The sequence below is a fragment of the Orcinus orca genome, chromosome 14 (genome assembly GCF_937001465.1).
Source record: "Orcinus orca chromosome 14, mOrcOrc1.1, whole genome shotgun sequence".
Taxonomy (NCBI): Eukaryota; Metazoa; Chordata; class Mammalia; order Artiodactyla; family Delphinidae; genus Orcinus; species Orcinus orca.
This window is the reverse complement of record NC_064572.1, coordinates 63749266-63767731: the sequence shown is the minus strand read 5'-3', so window position 1 is coordinate 63767731 and position 18466 is coordinate 63749266. Positions and strand designations below refer to the sequence as shown.

Here is an 18466-nt window from a genome sequence, read left to right as displayed (position 1 = left end):
TTGGAAGAAATAAAAAACATCTCAATGCCTCCAAATATTACTTGGATTAAGTTATACTATAAAATGACCCTTCCTCCATTTTTATTTTAAAATATTTTCTTAAGACTCATTCTTCAAGTCAGAGATTCAGAAGATTATTAACCGAGGGTGGCTGTAGTTTGCCTTACAACTTCGTCTTCTTGTATTCTAAAGAGGACTAAGGGTCTCTTTTCATACACCTATTATAAAACATTTATTTTAAGATATCTCTGGCAAAGAAGTCACATACAATATATTATAGGGGTCCAAACATAACAGGATTGCTGTTTTTAAAGGGACTAACTGGTATTAATGTCTTATATAAACAGTTTTCAATAATAAGGTCTTAGACTTTAATTACCATCTCTACCCAAACCAAAGTCACACCTATCAGAATTAGTTGTTTTGAACTAGAGGACCAAAATGGTTGATATCACCATATTATAGCGGCTCTCCATGGAGGTGGACATTCAAGGCCACTTTGGAGCACAATCTGAATCAACAACACATACTTGTACCAAGTTAAAAACCAATGCAGCCATATCAAGTATAGTAGGTGAAACTATCCAGTTAAGGGCTAAAGGTGAAGAGCATGAAATAGGGACAAGCTTACAGACCTACAAAAATAATGGCAAGTCATTACTTTTCAAAGGGCAAGCAATAAATGAGGCCAGTAGAAGCAGCACAGAATCATGAGATACACATAACATATGTAAATAAAAAAGGGAAAATTCTTCCTATTCCTATGTTATTGGCACTTCACTGGAGACTGTTGCAAGAAAGAGAATTTTCAGCTACATGTTTTTATTTGCCATTGACCAACTGATTATTTGGCTCAGATCTGAAGCAATGAACCAGAAGATGAAGATGGGCCAATAAAAGGAATCAGAAAGTTAGGTGGGTTCCTAAACTAGGAAATGATAGAAATCATTATTAAATTAGGGTGTTTAAGGAGATGATGAAACGATATAGGTGGCAGAATAATGCTAAAATAAGCAAGAATGGGATGAGAGGGTCACCATTTGAGAGCAACGGAAACAGCAGCAACGAGCAAATTTATTTCCTCACTCAAGAGCATAGAAGAAATTATACCATTGTGCCAGATGCCACAAGATTTCTAACCATGCACCGCTAAAGTAGAAGGTAGAGGAAAATATAAAACCATCATACAGACATACACCAACATAGCTATGTAGCTTAGAAATCCTGGCTTACAAAGTATTGAGAAACAAAAGGAACAGATGCTCACTTGGCCAGCTCTCAATGTAACTCATTAAAATCGTCACCCTGTCCTTGGATCGGTGCTCATGCTAAGATTTTACCTTGTTTAGCCAGAAGTCACCCACTTGTGATGAAACTGAGAACAGCATGGCCAAAAAGGAAAAAGATTATTTTCAAAGGCCCAAATTATTGGTCTCCTCAATGTACAAATGCTAGATAAAAAGTAGGGTCAATCAGCACTTGGCTAGTTGTGACTGTATGACTGAAAAATAAATACACGTTAATTTATAATATTCATATTTTGCAGTAAATTATTAAGACATTCTAATTTAAGAACTGAACTGATTAACTCTACCTTTTTTCACTATAACTTTTAATAAATTCTGACATTTCTTACATGGATCATTTCCAATGGTTCTATTTTGTATGATATATTTTCAGTTGATAAAGTATGTCCTTTATCAACTGAAACTACTTCATGTTTTAAGAAATAAAACAAAATAAAAAATATTGCTGCTGGGGCTCCCCTGGTGGCGCAGTGGTTGACAGTCCACCTGCCGATGCAGGGGACACAGGTTCATGCCCCGGTCCAGGAAGATCCCACATGCCGTGGAGCGGCTGGGCCCATGAGCCATGGCCGCTGAGCCTGCGCGTCCAGAGCCTGTGCTCCGCAACAGGAGAGGCCACAACAGTGAGAGGCCCGCATACCGCAAAAAAAAAAAAAAAAAAAAAAAAAAAAAAATTGCTGTTCCTTGATTTTTGTAAACACATGATACCGGCCTGGCTCTAATAATAACAGTAACAGAGACCCTGAGTGTATAGATTAAACACTAGATTAGACAATAGATTAAACTAGTTAAAGTTGGGAATGTTGTAAAAGTGACAAATCCCTGAATAGTTATAAAAGGCAGTAATTTTGCAGATATGCAGAGTAGAAGTCTAGAAACAGAGCCCGTACTGTACTCTTATTTACTCCTGGAATAATTTAAATGGCTGAAATCTAAATTTCGGTCAAAGTTCCTGAGTAATTAGAGATGGAAAACGTGAGGCATAGTTGATACAATTATTAGATTGTAAGATCTCTAATACATAAGATTATTTTTGTATTTAGGCTATAGATATGGCACACATTTATATATAAGAAACAAGAAGCTCCATATACGTGATTAAACATACTTGTCCAGTTAGATCAAGATCACCAAAAGCGGTATTTTTATCAATAGCCGCTCAATAAATAATAGTGATATAATAATTGGATTTTCTATAGCATATTTCACAATCCTACAATGGTGTACTCTATACTTATTACATTTTAAAACCACCACCAAACTTATGAGAATAACTGTATATTTTTTTATACAAATCTTTTTTTTTGGGCCGCGCCACACAGGATCTTTAGTTCCCCGACCGGGGATCGAACCCGTATCCCCTGCAGTGGAAGCAAGGAGTCTTAACCACTGGACAGCCAGGGAAGTCCCACACAAATCTTATCTGTAATAATCCATAACTAGTGTCAAGCAACAAATGTGGATTAGACTAAAGTGTGACCAGAACACATAATCAAAAAATTCTGCTGCAACTGAAGAGAAAGAAACTCCAACTTGCAATCTGCTTTGCATAAAATGATGCCTCCTACATTCTTTTTAAAAATCCTATAATAGGAACTTCCCTGGTGGTCCAGCCTTTAAGACACTGTGCTCCCAATGCAGGGGCCCTGGGTTCAATCCCTGGTTGGGGGACTAGATCCTGCATGCCCAACTAAAGATAAAAAGCTTGTATGGGGCTTCCCTGGTGGTGCAGTGGTTGAGTCTGCCTGCTGATGCAGGGGACACGGGTTCGTGCCCTGGTCCGGGAAGATCCCACATGCTGTGGAGTGGCTAGGCCCGTGAGCCACGGCCGCTAAGCCTGCGCGTCCCGAGCCTGTGCTCCGCCAACGGGAGAGGCCACAACAGTGAGAGGCCCGTGTACAGCAAAAAAACAAACAAACAAAAAAAAACAAAACAAAGATCCCACATGCCGCAACTAAGACCCAGCGCAGCCAAATAAATAAAAATAAAATAAATATTTAAAAATCCTATAATAGTCTTTAATAGCAATACTGAGTAAAGATGTCTATAGATAAACCATTATTATCATGTGGTATAATATATATTGATGTGTAATATTACTTACTTTGGCCACACAATTTTCAGTCTTCATAGCAGTGCTTGCTAGACATACTGTCTCTTGATTTAAGCAGAGTCTGGCACAGCTGTTGTAGGTCTGTAAAGAGAATTTTTTGGAAATAGGTTTAAATACTGAAATACTGTCGTGTAGTTTTCAAATTCTGCCTTATTTCTCAAAATCAGCACACAAATAGATCCTATGTGTAAATACCAGATTTATGGGAGCTGCGGGACAAGGTAGACAGGGGGAAGTAAAGAAAGTGAGAGCCCAGAAGTGCCACTGATGTGCCCATGAACAAGTATGTGAGCAGCAGTGACTTTACTGTATATACGAAAGGTAGGGGTGTCAGTTATTCAAAAATGGGCAAAGGACTTGAACAGAGATTATCCAAGAAGATATGCAAATGGCTAAAAAGCACATGAAAAGATGCTCAACATGACTAATCATGAGAGGAATGCAAATCAAAACTACCATAAGATACCACCTTACACCCATTAGGATGGTTACTATTAAAAAAACAAAACAAAACCAGAAAACAAGTGTTGGTGAAAATGTGGAGAAATTTGAACCCTTGTGCACTGTTAGTGGGAATGTAAAATGGTACAGCCATTGTGGAAAACAGTATAGTGGCGGTTCCTCAAAAGAATTAAAAATAGAATTACCATATGATCCAGCAATTCCAGTTCTGGGTATATACCCAAAAGAACTGAAAACAGAGTCTTGATGAGATACTTGTACATCCAGGTTCATAGCAGCATTATCCACAGTAGCTAAAATGTGGAAGCAACCCAAGTGTCCACTGACGGATGAATGGATAAGCATTCATCTGAATGTGGTATATACATACAGTAGAATGGTATTCAGCCTTAAAAAGGAAAGAAGTTCTAACATATACTGCAACATGGATGAAACCTAAGGACGGTATGCTATGTGAAATAAGCCAGTCACAAAAAGACAAACACTGTATGATTCCACTTAGATAGTCAAAACATAAAATAGAATGGTGGCTGCCAGGGGCTGGGAGAAGTGGGGAATAGGGAGTTACTGTTTAATGAGTACAGAGTTTCAGTTTTACAAGACGTTAAGAGTTATGTGGATAGGACTTCCCTGGTGGCGCAGTGGTTAAGAATCCGCCTGCCAATGTAGGGGACATGGGTTCGAGCCCTGGTCCGGGAAAATCCCACATGCCGTGGAGCAACTAAGCCAGTGCGCCACAACTACTGAGCCTGCGCTCTAGAGCCCGTGAGCCACAACTACTGAAGCCCACGTGCCTAGAGCCTGTGCTTGGCAACAAGAGAAGGCACTGCAATGAGAAGCCCACGCACCACAACAGAGTAGCCGCGGCTCGCGGCAACTAGAGAAAAGCCCGCGCGCAGCAACAAAGACCCAATGCAGCCAAAAATAAAATTAAAAAAATTTTTTTAAAAACAGTTATGCGGATGAATGGTGGTGACTATTACACAACAATGTGAATGTATTTAATATCATGAATTGTATGTTTAAGAATAGTTAAGATGGTAAATGTTATGTTACAGGTATTTTACCACAATTAAAAAAAAACACTGGTTATAATTTATTGTAATCAAACTTGCCAATATATTAATTAAAATGTTTCCTTTTAGTCTTAAGTTTTTACTGATAGTACATGTAACAGCTCTCAAACAATAGTGCATGTCAGAATCATCTGGGCTTGTTAAAACACAGATCGCTGGGTCCCACCCCCAGAGCTTCTGAGAATCTGCATTTTTAACAAGTCCCCAGCTGATGTTAATGATGCTGGTCTAAGAACACTCTTTGAGAACTATTTTTATAAATATGTGTGTTGAAATTAAAGAGAAAAATCTTAAGATGTGGGCGATCTCTTATAACCAATAATAGGAAAGAATCAAGTTTTTAAAATTCTAGATTTACAGAATAGTTGCAAAAATAGATATGAGTTCCTGTATACCCTTCCCCAGCTTTCCTTTATGTTTTTAAAAATATTTATTTATTATTTTTGTCTGCATCAGGTCTTAGCTGTGGCACACGGGATCTTTTGTTGCAGTGCACAGGCTCCTCTCTAGTTGTGGCGCATGGGCTCCTCTCTAGTTGTGGCACACGGGCTCTGTAGTTGCAGCGCGTGGGCTCTCTAGTTACAGGACGTGGGCTTGCTCAATAGTTGCAGTGCATGGGCTTAGTTGCCCTGCAGCATGTGGGATCTTAGTTCCCCCACCAGGGATCGAACCCGCGTCCCTTGCATTGGAAGCTGGACTCTTAACCACTGGACCACCAGGGAAATCCCCCAGCTTCCCTTTATGTTGATGTCTTACACAACCACAGAACATTTATCAAAACTAAGGAATTAACTTTGGTACAATATAAAGTTAAGAACTTATTTGAGTTTCACCAGTTTTTCCACTAACATCCTTTCTCTGTTCAGGATCTAATCCAAGATCCCACATTGCATTTAGTTGCTGTGTATCCTTAGTTTCCTCTAACCTGTGACAATTCCTCAGTCTTTGCTTGTCTTTCACGATTCTGACACTTCTGAAGAGTACTGATTAATCTACAGAATGTCCCTTTGTTTGGGTTTGTCTCATGTTTTCTCATGATCAGACTGAGGTTATACATTATTGGGAAGGATACAACAGAGGTGATATGCCCTTCTCAATGCATCAAGTCAAGAGGTATGTTGCTGAGTGTTTCTGGTGATATTAACCTTGACCACTTGCCTAAGGTTGTGCCTGCCAAGATTCTCTATTATAAGCTTATTATTTTTCCTTTAGAAATTACTAAATATATTGTGGGAAATACTTGAAGACTATGCAAATATTTTGCTTCTGCTTCAACTTTTGCCTGCTAATTGTAGCATACTGGTGGATCTTGCCTGTTGTAATTTTTACTGTGGTGTTCTAATGGTGACTTAAATTTCTCTTTCCATCTACATCTATTAATTGGAATTCTTCTTAAGGAAGCGCTATAGTTCTTCCCGTCTGTTTACTTATTCATTTATGTATTTATTTATATTAGCAATGGATGCATAGATATTTTAAGTAATTCATTTTTGGTCAATTATCATTCTTTGGAAAAGAGTAAATAGACAAGAAAATTTAAGAAAATAGAGAAAAATAACATTATAAATTTGGTTTTCCATTTAAACAAGTTAAACTTTTAAAAATTTATCCATTTGTTTTATTCTTATATTGTTTAAGTTGAAATTATTTCAAACACATATTTTAAAAGAATAAACGATCATTTGACATTAGTGTACAGGCACTATTGGGACATGTACTAATACATTCTGGACTCAGGTTCAGTACTTCTTTTGCAACTGCTAATACCACAAACACTATTCATGTACAGACAACACAATTTTTTAAAAAAGATTTATTTAATTTATTTTTGGCTGTGTTGGGTCTTAGTTGTGCCACACAGGATCTTCGTTGAGGCATGTGGGATCTTTCGTTGTGGCATGCAGGCTCTTCACTGCGGCGTGTGGGCTTCTCTCTAGTTGTGGCTTGTGGGTTTTATTTCTTCTCTAGCTGTGGCACGCAGGCTCCAGGGCAAGTGGGCTCTGTAGTTGTGGCACACGGGTTCCAGAGTGCGTGGGCTCTGTAGTTTACGGCACAGGGGCTCTAGCTGAGGCGCGCGAGCTCAGTAGTGGTGGCGTGCGGGCTTAGTTGCCCCACGGCATGTGGGATCTTAGTTCCTGGACCAGGGATCAAACCCGCATCCCCTGCATTGGAAGGCAGATTCTCTACCACGAGACCACCAGGGAAGTCCCGACAACACAATTTTTTTTTTAACATCTTTACTGGAGTATAATTGCTTTACAATGGTGTGTTAGTTTCTGTTTTATAATGAAGTGAATCAGCTATACATATACATATATCCCCATATCTCCTCCCTCTTGTGACTCCCTCCCACCCTCCCTATCCCACCCCTCCAGGTGGTCACAAAGCACCGAGCTGATCTCCCTGTGCTATGCAGCTGTTTCCCACTAGCTATCTATTTTACATTTGGTAGTATATATAAGTCCATGCCACTCTCTCACTTTGTCCCAGCTCACCCTTCCCCCTCCCCATATCCTCAAGTCCATTCTCTAGTAGGTCTGTGTCTTTATTCCCGTCTTGCCCCTAGGTTCTTCATGACTTTTTTTTTCCTTAGAGTCCATATATATGTGTTAGCACACGGTATTTGTTTTTCTCTTTCTGGCTTATTTCACTCTGTATGACAGACTCTAGGTCCATCCACCTCACTAAAATAACTCAATTTCATTTCTTTTTATGGCTGAGTAATATTCCACTGCATATAGGTGTCACATTTTCTTTATCCATTCATCTGTTGATGGACACTTAGGTTGCTTCCATGTCCTGGCTGTTGTAAATAGTGCTGCAATGAACATTGTGATACATGACTCTTTTTGAATTATGGTGTTCTCAGGGTATATGCCCAGTAGTGGGATTGCTGGGTCATATGATAGTTGTATTTTTAGTTTTTAAGGAACCTCCATACTGTTCTCCAGAGTGGCTCTATCAATTTATATTCCCACCAACAGTGCAAGAGGGTTTCCTTTTCTCCACACCCTCTCCAGAATTTACTGTTTGTAGATTTTTTGATGATGGTCACTCTGACTGGTGTGAGGTGACACCTCATTGTAGTTTTCATTTGCATTTCTCTAATGATTAGTGATGTTGAGCATCCTTTCATGTGTTTGTTGGCAATCCGCATATCTTCTTTGGAGAAATGTCTCTTTAGGTCTTCTGCCCATTTTTGGATTGGGGTGTTTGTTTTTTTGATATGGAGCTGCATGTGCTGCTTATAAATTCTGGAGATTAATCCTTTGTCAGTTGCTTCATTTGCAAATATTTTCTTCCATTCTGAGGGTTGTCTTTTCATCTTGTTTATGGTTTCCTTTGCTGTGTAAAAGCTTTTAAGTTTCATTAGGTCCCATTTGTTTATTTTTGTTTTTATTTCCATTTCTCTAGGAGGTGGGTCAAAAAGGATCTTGCTGTGATTTATGTCATCTGACAACACAATTTTTTTTTTTTTTTTTTTTTTTGCAGTACGCGGGCCCCTCACTGCTGTGGCCTCTCCCATTGCAGAGCACAGGCTCCGGACGCGCAGGCTCAGCGGCCATGGCTCACGGGCCCAGCCACTCCGCGGCATGTGGGATCCTCCCGGACTCACATGGGGCACGAACCCATGTCCCCTGCATCGGCAGGCGGACTCTCAACCACTGCGCCACCAGGGAAGCCTCTGACAACACAATTTTTAAAAAATGAAACTTAATGTGTTTTTAAGACATTTATGAAGCAATTGATATATACTAAATAAAATAAAACTTTAAGTCAAAGAGTTCTGGTTCCAATAATGGCAGAGATGTTTGTATTAGATTAACCCCGTCTCAGATAACTGACAAACTATGGAAAAAATATTTTAAAATAACAAAGGCACTAGAGGTTGACCCAAAGTAGGCAGAAATTGGTGGGAGATTTGGACTGACTTTGAAAAAGGAGAATCACACTGGGTAAGATCCATGTTTACGTGCTTTTTCCCTGAGGGTACTCACTAGGCTATTTGGTGCAGGGTGACTAAAATTCAGTTAGAAAGGCACAGCCTATCAGCTTGAGATGTCAGAAGATGGAGTTCAGGGCAGCCATAGTGGCTAGAAATTGAGAAGAAAAATAGAAAAAGACAGGGCAGGGATGAAGCATCAAAACATGCATATAAATTTCCCTCAAATCCATGGCTAACCCTCAAACTACTTACATAAATGGGAGATTCCAAATATTCCAATGGAAAGTAAAAGTTAGAAGACTGAAAGATCTGAGCAGAGACTCCAGCTACTGCCCATGAGGGGAGACAGGTTTTGAATTTGATTCCTACTAAACTAGAGGGGCTTAATAAGCGTCTCAAACTTTCCACTGAAAACTTAGAAAGACCCTGCATTTAGACTAAAGAGTAAGTCTTCAGGACTAAGGGATGTGCCTCAGGACTAAGGTCAAAACCAAAACACACCTGCCCTAACAAACATGAACCAAGACTGTATGAAGTCACAGTGGTCAGCCAGTAAGATAATCAGAGGAAGATAAAAGAAACCAGCCTCCACAATGTATTGTTTATAATGTTCACTATACAATCAAAAACACTAGACATGAGAAGAAAATAAATGGGACCCATAGTAAAGAGAAAAAGAAATCAATAGAAAATGACCCCAAGATGATCTAGTTATGGGAATCAGTACATAAAGGCTCTATAGAAGCTATAACAAATATGTTCAACAACTTAAAGAAAGATACAATCACAATGAGTAAACAGATGGAAATTTTCACCCTTAAAATAAAAAAACTAAAATGAACCAAACAAATTCTAGAAATTAAAGATTTACGGGATGGACTTAAAAGCAGGTTGGAGATGCCAGAAGAAAAGGCCAATGAACTTCAGAGACAGATTCAACTGAAATAATCTGAAGAACAGAAAGAGTAAAAGAAAAAAGAACAGAGTCTCAGCCACCTGTGGGACAATTTTCAATGCTCTAACATTGTGTAATTGGAGACCCAGAAGAGAGGCAAGAATGAGGCACAAAAAGGTTATAAAAATAGTGACCAAATATTTCTAAAATTTGGTGAAAACCATTGGCTTACTGATCTAAAATAAGCAAACCCCAGAAGATTAATACAAAAAACCCCAAAATCAGAAAACAAGACCTAGGCCCAACACAGTCAAAACTGCTGAAAACCAATAACCAAGACAAAACTTTAAATGCAGCCAAAGAAAAAAGGGATGCTGCATACATGGGAGTAACAATATAAATAATGGCAGGTTTTTCACCATAAACAATGAAGGTTAGAAGACAAGGGAACACTATTTTTTTTTTTGGCTGCACCTCGCAGCTTGTGGGATCTTAGTTCTCCGACCAGGAACTGAGCTGGGCCCTTGGCAGTGAAAGTGCCAAGTCCTAACCACTGCACCACCACGGAATTCCCTGGGGAACATGATTTTTTTAAGTGCTAAAAGGAAAACACTCAAACCAGGTTTCTTACCATTAGAAAAGAGAATTACAAATATGTAGAGGGAGAAATCTAAAACAAACTCTGTGTCACTGTATTGGAACTGGAGGTATCAGTGTGAACTCATGGTTTTCAAAACATATAATATAGATGTAAAATAAAAGTTAATGCTTAAATCTTGGCTTCTAAATATCATTCTTCACTAAAAGGAACCAGAGTTCCCTGGAGAAATGGTTGATTCAAGGATTGGACAGGGTAAATACAAGATGAACCTGGAAACACTGAAGGAATGTTGGACATACATCAGAGGAGCATAGATGCAGCCTAAATGGGCTCTCTCACTGGCCCAAAATGGAAGAGTATTAAAATAAAATAAAATATATTAATAGTTCACAATCTGTTGAATAAGACACATTTCTTGAAAGACACAAATTACCAAAACTGACACAATAAGAAATAGAAAATCTAGACGGCTCTATATCTATTAAAGAAGTCGAAATTATTAAAAACCACTCCACATAAATTTTAAAAAAATCTTCGCACAAAGAAAACTTCTGGCCCAGACAGTTTCACTGGTGAATTCTATTAAATATTAAGGAAGAAGAACATCAGGATCATATACAAACACTTTTAGAAAATGGAGGAGGAAGGAAAGACTTCCCAACTCATTTTATAAGGCCAGCATAACCCTGACACCAAAACATGGCAAAGACATTTGAAAAAAAACTACAGACCAATACCCCTCATGAACACAGACACAAAACTTCTTAATAAAGTCAATTAATGTAATTCTCCATATTAATAGAATGGGGAGGTGAATTTGACAAAATTAAACACCCATTCATGATTTAAAAAAAAAAAGACCTCAGCAAGGTAGGAATAAAAGGGAACTTCTTCAATCCCATAAAGGGCATCTAAAAAATTTCAACTAACATCATATTTAATGGCAAAAGACGTAATACTCCCTCTCAACTGGGAACAAGGCGAAGATGTCCTCTTACCACATTTATTTAACATTATAGGGAGGCCTTAGCCATTCAAATAAAGCAAGAAAAAGAACAAAAGGCAAATAGGTTGGAAAAGAAAAAATAAAATTTTCTTTATTCACAAATGATAGTAAACAAGGTCAACAGTCAAACACCAATTGCATTTATATAATATAGCAACAGGGAATGAGAAAGGTTTACAATAGCATTGACAAACATTAAATACTTAGGAATAAATCTAACAAACTATGTGTAAGAAATGTACACTGAAAACTAAAAAACATTGCTTAGAAAAATTTAAAAAGACAAACGGAGATACAGACCCTGTCTGCACACTGGAAGACTCAATATTATTATTATTATTATTTTTATTTTTTGCGATATGCGGGCCTCTCACTGTTGTGGCCTCTCCCATTGCGGAGCAACAGGCTCCGGACGCACAGGCTCAGCGTCCATGGCTCACGGGCCCAGCCACTCCGCGGCATGTGGGATCTTCCCGGACCGGGGCACGAACCCGTGTCCCCTGCATCGGCAGGCGGACTCTCAACCACTGCGCCACCAGGGAAGCCCGACTCAACATTATTGAGAGGTTAATTCTACTCAAATGAATATATAGTTTCAAAAAAATCCAAATCAACACCCCACAGACTTCTAATAGAAATTCTAACTTGATTCTAAAATTTACATAGAAGTGTAAAAGTACCTAGAATAGCCAAAACAATATTAAAAATTAAAATGTGGAGGACTCACATTACCTGATTTCAAGAATTATTAAAATTACAACAATCAAGACAGTGTAATATTTGGTGCAAGGATAGACACCTCTAAAAAAAATAGAGGACTTTGAGCTCATCTTCTATGTCATGCAGAGACATGAAGTAGGAGTTGGTCAGTGCCTCAGACACTGTTACCCTTTGCTCTGCATACAGCAGCAAGCAGCCTCTTTTCCAGGAGGTTCAGAAATAGACTACACTTGTACAGCCAACTGATTTTTGACAAAGGCACCCATGTAATTCAATGGAGGAAAGGAAAGCCTTTTCAACGATGGTTCCAAAACAACTGAATAAAAAAGTATGGGGATTGTACAACACAGAGAAGATAGCCAATATTTTAAAATAACTATAAATGTAGTATAACCTTTAGAAACTGTGAATCACTATACTGTACACCTGTAACATATGATACATCAACTATACTTCAATAAAAAATATAAATAATAAATGAGCAAACAAATACTAGCCAACCAAACAATCAGAAAATAAGCACAATAAAATGTTAACAATAAACTGCAGGAAAAAATAAATAAACTATCTTAAAATTTTTCAGTCAAAAAAAAGCATGGGGAAAATAATGAGCCCCAAACTCTACTTCACAGTACACTTAAGAATTAATTTGAAATGGATCAGACTTCAAGGTAAAAGCTAAAACTTATAAAGCTTCTATCACTAGAACAAAACCTAGAATATCTTCATAATCATGGGGTAAGGGTTGATTGACTGGACTTCATTCAAACATTAGAAACTTTTCATCAAAACACACCATGAATAAACAGGCAAGATACAGACTGTGAGAACACATATCTGACAGAGGACTATCTAGAAATCAATAATAAAGAAGACAATGCAATTTTTTAATGGCAAAAAACCAGATACTTCGCAAAAGAAAATATGTGAATAGTCAAAAAGCACATGAAAAAGTATTTAACACATGCTCACCAAAAAAGCTTAAAGAGCATTCATAGCAACTTCATTTATAAAAACAGAAATAGCTCAAGTGTCCATCAAAAGAATGGAAAACAAACTGTAGTACATTTATTCAATGGAATTTACTGTACAATAAAAGAGAATAAACCACTGATAAACACAAAAGTATAGATGAACCTCATAAGCATTATGCTGAGTGACAGTGAGACCCCCAACATGGATGATTCTATTACATAAAATTCAAGAAAGGCGAAACTAGTCTATGACAGGAAGCTGATCAATGTTTGATTCATTGTGGGTGGGGAAACTGGGAAGGAGAACAAGGGAACTTTCTTGGGTAATGAAAATGTCCTATAGCTTGATTGGGGTGGTGGTTACACAATTGTAAAGACATCAAAAATTTATTGATTATGCAATTAATATCTATATAATTCACTGTATGAAAACTTTATTTCAATGAAAATATAAAAGTCTGCAGTTAATATTTAGGGGATAAAGTATTAGAGGTCTGTCCAGTTAATTAATAAAAATGTTATTTTATTTTTCTGAATAAAATAGTCATGGCAGGTAGAAAACTAATTTTTCCTCCAAAATTCCTTTTCCCCTCAGAAATGAGTATAACACACTCAGGGGAACATTAGGGAACCTGCAGGAGTTTCTAGAGTAAGGATATATATAGGTTTTTATTTTCTAGACATTCCATCTGTAAAATGGGTATATGATCTTCTTTTTCTCAAAGGAAGTCACCTAGATTAGTAAACCAAAACTGATCACAGTCCTTAGACCACTCTGAAATAAAAAAGCTTTCTAAAGAATCAAATATTTTACATTCAGTATTTTACTATTATAAGACTCCTTCCAGCTAAATAAACTAGTGAGTATAAGAGCCACAGGCAAGATAGGTTCTGTACCCAGGCAACATCTGAAAAGGTAGCTTCATTGCTAAACCAGAGACAGAGAGTTTTGTGTTAGAGCACTTTAATATGTTTTTATATTGCATATAAAGCACATAAGCATAAACCAGTAAGAAGCCTTGCTGAAAACTACCTTCTTTGTGAAAGCAGGCTGTAATTCTGAACAAGTTTTCAATTTTCACACTGCTGCTAGGGTAAAACATTTTAAAGAGTTTAATTTTTTACAATGGATTCAATGACATAGGATTATCTAACAAAGTAATGGCTAATCAATAGAAGGTTTAGTTGTCAGGTGAAACATATAACACACTAAAAGGGATTGATTGCCAGACTTCTCCTTATTTACTAGAAGGTATATATTTAAAATGACACAAACTTGTTACCAGGCTGCATTCTTTTAACCTTGCAAAAAGCTGCTTAAGAAATCTGTTCAGCAGCCGTATAGCAAAACAAGATACAGTTATAATGAAAATGGTTAGTAATTAGGGGGTGGGGAGGGGTACACAGGGACCTTCAGATTTTATATATATATATATATATATATATATATATATATATATATATATATAAAATAAAAACATCAAATCAAGTCCCCAGTAGGAATGTGGGATAGAAAAAGCAAACTAAAAAGTGACATCTAGGGAAGGTGGAACTGGGCTTTAAAAAATGCCACAATGATGCTACCAAATCTCATTCAGTAGATGCAAAGTTGTATCTGATCTCATTCCATGTTGCTCATAGGGCAGATTTTTTAAGGATTCACACAACTGGATACAATAGCCCCTCCCACCTTTTTAACGGTACAACCAAATTAAGCACTGAACACAAAATAAATTAGGCCCATATGGACTTCAACCAACATATGAGCTGTTTCCTTTATAATTTATTCACAATATCTCAAGTCTCTATATGAAAATACACTTTTTACGGTCATTACAACCCAGGAGTTCAATAATATTTTTTCTACTAAGTCAGCGATTACACAATTTATCAAAGAATGATTACACTGAAATAAAAATAAAACAAAACACCAACCCCCTATACAGTCTTCCTTCCTCAAAGTAATTTTAAGAAAGCTGGTTATTAAATTGCTTGTTTTTGAAGAAGGGTTTTTGTAGCTAGACACAAATTGCAAAAACCATTTTTTTAAAAAAAGTTATTAGACTCTGAAGGATTCAGCCAAAATGGGAAGTTAAATAAACAAATCACTTCATCAGACTTGGAAAGATGATTTTTGTCTTACTTAAGGGACCTACATTAATTACCTTCAAGGTCTTTTTTATGGACTATTTAAAATAAGTACAATTTATTTATTTATTTCAAATGAGGTGCTTCTTCCAAAGTATTAAATAATGTCTACAAATGCAAAAGCATTTTTATAAATAGGTAATTAAAACAGATGACTAAAATTAAGTCAAGCTGCAAAACATTATCCACGATGCACTACGGTTTGTTTTTTTTTTAATAAACATTTCAGGCAATTTTTTTCCATCCAAAGCCCAAAACACTTCAGGAAAAAAAAAAGAGGTAGGAAGTTTCTTAGGGGGAAAAAACACACATATATAATGAAATAATGCCAAATCCCAAACTAAAGTATTTACAAGATAGTCCCTGAAGCATAGTTTGTCATATTGCAATTACACCTTGCCTACTGCCAAGACAAAGTGCTTACTATTGCCACTAGGGGGAGAAATGTCTTAACACAAAGCAAAGGCAGATAGGGAATGGATTTTCTTGAGCAATTATCAGAACAAAGCTCCCTTGGCTGTGTGTACCTTCTTATTACTCAATACAATTAAAATGACTAACCTAAAACAAATAGGAAAAAAACCTGTCTGCCTGATATCAGGGACTTCATTAAACCTTCCCCCCGCATCAATCAAATCAGAAAGAAGGGAATGCCATTATATACAAACATTACAGAGCTATCAAAGGAAGTAAAATTCAGTGAGTTTCTCTCCCTTTTTTTTTTTTAAAGGAAGAAAAGAAGTGGCTCTCTTGAAAAAAGAAATGTCGTGGTATTTACCCATCTGGATGCTGCTTGAAAACAAACTGTCCTCCAAAGAGCACAAATACAGTACGTTTTCTCTCAGTTCACTGGCTTATGAATGACTTTTTGTTGTTGTTGTTTTGTTAATACACACGATAATGTCATTTTCTGTGTCAGTGATGTGGTTGTTCCTCCTACTCAGCCAACTGTATAAAGGAGCTATGCCAATCAGACCTCCATGCTTACGCTGGGTTGTTTTAACTTTAAGTTCTTCACCGCTGTTTTTTGTGCATCTACTCTAAGGTAATGTTTAGAACAACATAGGAATTTGGGGGGAGAGGTAGGGGAAGGTGGTAGGAAAGGAAAACAGCTACTTATTCCTTCTAAAAGGCTTATGTAGTTCCTTTTATAAGGCCCAGTCATTAACAGAAGATGACAACAGTCATTTTTCTTTCAGCTGACAATTGTGACATTTTTCCAGCAGCATGCAAGGTGTTGAAAACCTAGCAGCTGTTACCTCCTGGGATGAAGATACTTTTTTATCCTCCCTTGACAGTTTAACTCAGTGGGTCAGCACCTTTAAAGACTGCAAAGTATCCTTGAAGAGGATGGAAGCTTGAATTACTGCTCCCTCCCTAATCAATGTAAACCCTCACTGCAGGTGAAGTCTCCATCTATAGAGGTGCATGGGGGAGGAAAATGTAATGCCCTGAGCCAGATGGTTTTTATCTTGTTTTTAAAGAATAAAGGAACAAGCTAACAAGGGAGACAGCTACTTTGTTAGCTTCTTGGCCTCTCTCATGGCTTTGCATCCCCAGGGTTCCAGCTACACAAGAGAAAGAATACAGAAAAACGTAAACACTTAAAGAAATATAACTAGAGGGCTGGCATCATGCTGCTTTCAAAGAGTTGAGAGAGCACTACTCAATGCTTTATTTATCATTACCCCCGTTCTCAGGATGGTAAGTGGACACATACACAAAGGGAATGGGGGATGGGAGAAGGATTAGACAGAGGTCACAATTTACTCAATTACAGAGAAAGGCAGGGTTGACAGATCCTATTAGCACCAATGTGAAGCAAAGAAGGAGTTGCATGTTGTAAGGTTATGTTTTCAAAAAGTAATGAGTACTTTCATGTATCCTCCCAGGCCTTTGCCCTTGTTTGCAGATATGAATAAAAGCTATGAACACATTTGCTATGGTTTTCTTGGCTTCACATTCTAGGAATAAAAGTAAAAAGAAAACTGTAGCTACTTTGTACGTCCTTTAAATAAATGTTTACACTTAATGCCAAGATGTCAGAAGATTATTCAAAAGCTTAGAAAATTTAAAGAATACATTGCATTTCTTTCCCCCGCCCTGAACTCTACTGCCTTCTGATGTTGGAAATGAAATGGAAAAGCAGGTATACAAAATGACTTGGTGACACAGGGAGTAATGTCTCGTGACTTTCTCCTTCAATAGTTTCTTTTTCTGCTAAGGTCTTTGTCAAGTTTTGGAATTATGGTTATGGTAACCTCATAATACAAGTCAGGGAGTGTTCTTTCCTTCTCTATTTTCTATTTTGGTGTTATTTATTCCTTAAACGTTTGATAGAGTTCACCAGGAAACCATATGGGCCTTTTGATAATTCAATTTTTTTAATAGACATATGGCTATTCAAATTTTGTTTCACCTTGTTTTGGTTTCAGTAAGTTGTGTTTTTCAAGGAATTCGTCCATATCATGGAAGAAGCCAAATTTTTGGCTTAAAGTTATTTGTAATATTCCCTTTTACCCTTTTAATGTCTGTAAGAACTGTAATGATAATACTTCTTTCAGCTCCTCCAGTAGTTAAATAACTCCAAGTTTTAACAGGCAGTGGTCATATCCTATCAACAATGGTAAAACTATACTTTAGAATAATATATATAAGCTCTAAAATTAGTTTAAAACAACACTAAATTTATTAGAACATAACTTAGCATTTTAAAATCAGTGGTGAAAGAGTTCCTGAAACCCCATTAGAAATAGTCTGCAAAAGAATCTCAAGGGACTGGCCCACATGATGCAAATCCTACTTACATCAACACTAGGTAAAAGGCAGCTTTGACATCTTTTTATCTATAATAACTTGACTAAAGGTGGGGTGGGGGGAGCAAATGGCACTTCATTATTGTCATATGCATTAGTGAAAAGAGGGAGTTTAGACAGCTTATATACTACATCCTACATTAAAAAACTTGGCGGTGGCGTAATCAAGTTCAGGGCAATCCTGGACAGCTGCCCTGTGACCCGCTTCTATTGACCCCTGCTATTCATCACTCATCCCTAAGACTGAGAGGGCAAGCTCCTAGGGAGTGACCACCACAATAGACAGACACAAGCCAACAGTAATCTGGTTCGAGCAAAAAACCAGATGGCACTGCAATAAATTTACAAATCTGCATTCATGGGGCTGTTAAAACACCCAGAAGCTAAAAGACTCCGAGTGCC

At 37.4% G+C, this 18466-nt stretch overlaps 1 protein-coding gene across 14 annotated transcripts in view; it reads right to left on the bottom strand.

Annotated features, from left to right (window-relative positions):
• The window catches only part of BTRC (beta-transducin repeat containing E3 ubiquitin protein ligase), a 184464-nt gene that overhangs the window by 65567 nt on the left and 100431 nt on the right, over positions 1 to 18466 (bottom strand). For all 14 annotated transcript variants that reach the window (XR_004482645.2, XM_033425813.2, XM_004268474.3 and 11 more), the window contains one exon: positions 3412 to 3501. Coding sequence is in view for 13 of the 14 variants with exons in the window: in XM_033425813.2 (XP_033281704.2) it covers positions 3412 to 3501 (90 nt within the window). In the remaining variant the exon portion in view is untranslated. The remainder of the gene's footprint in view (positions 1 to 3411; positions 3502 to 18466) is intronic.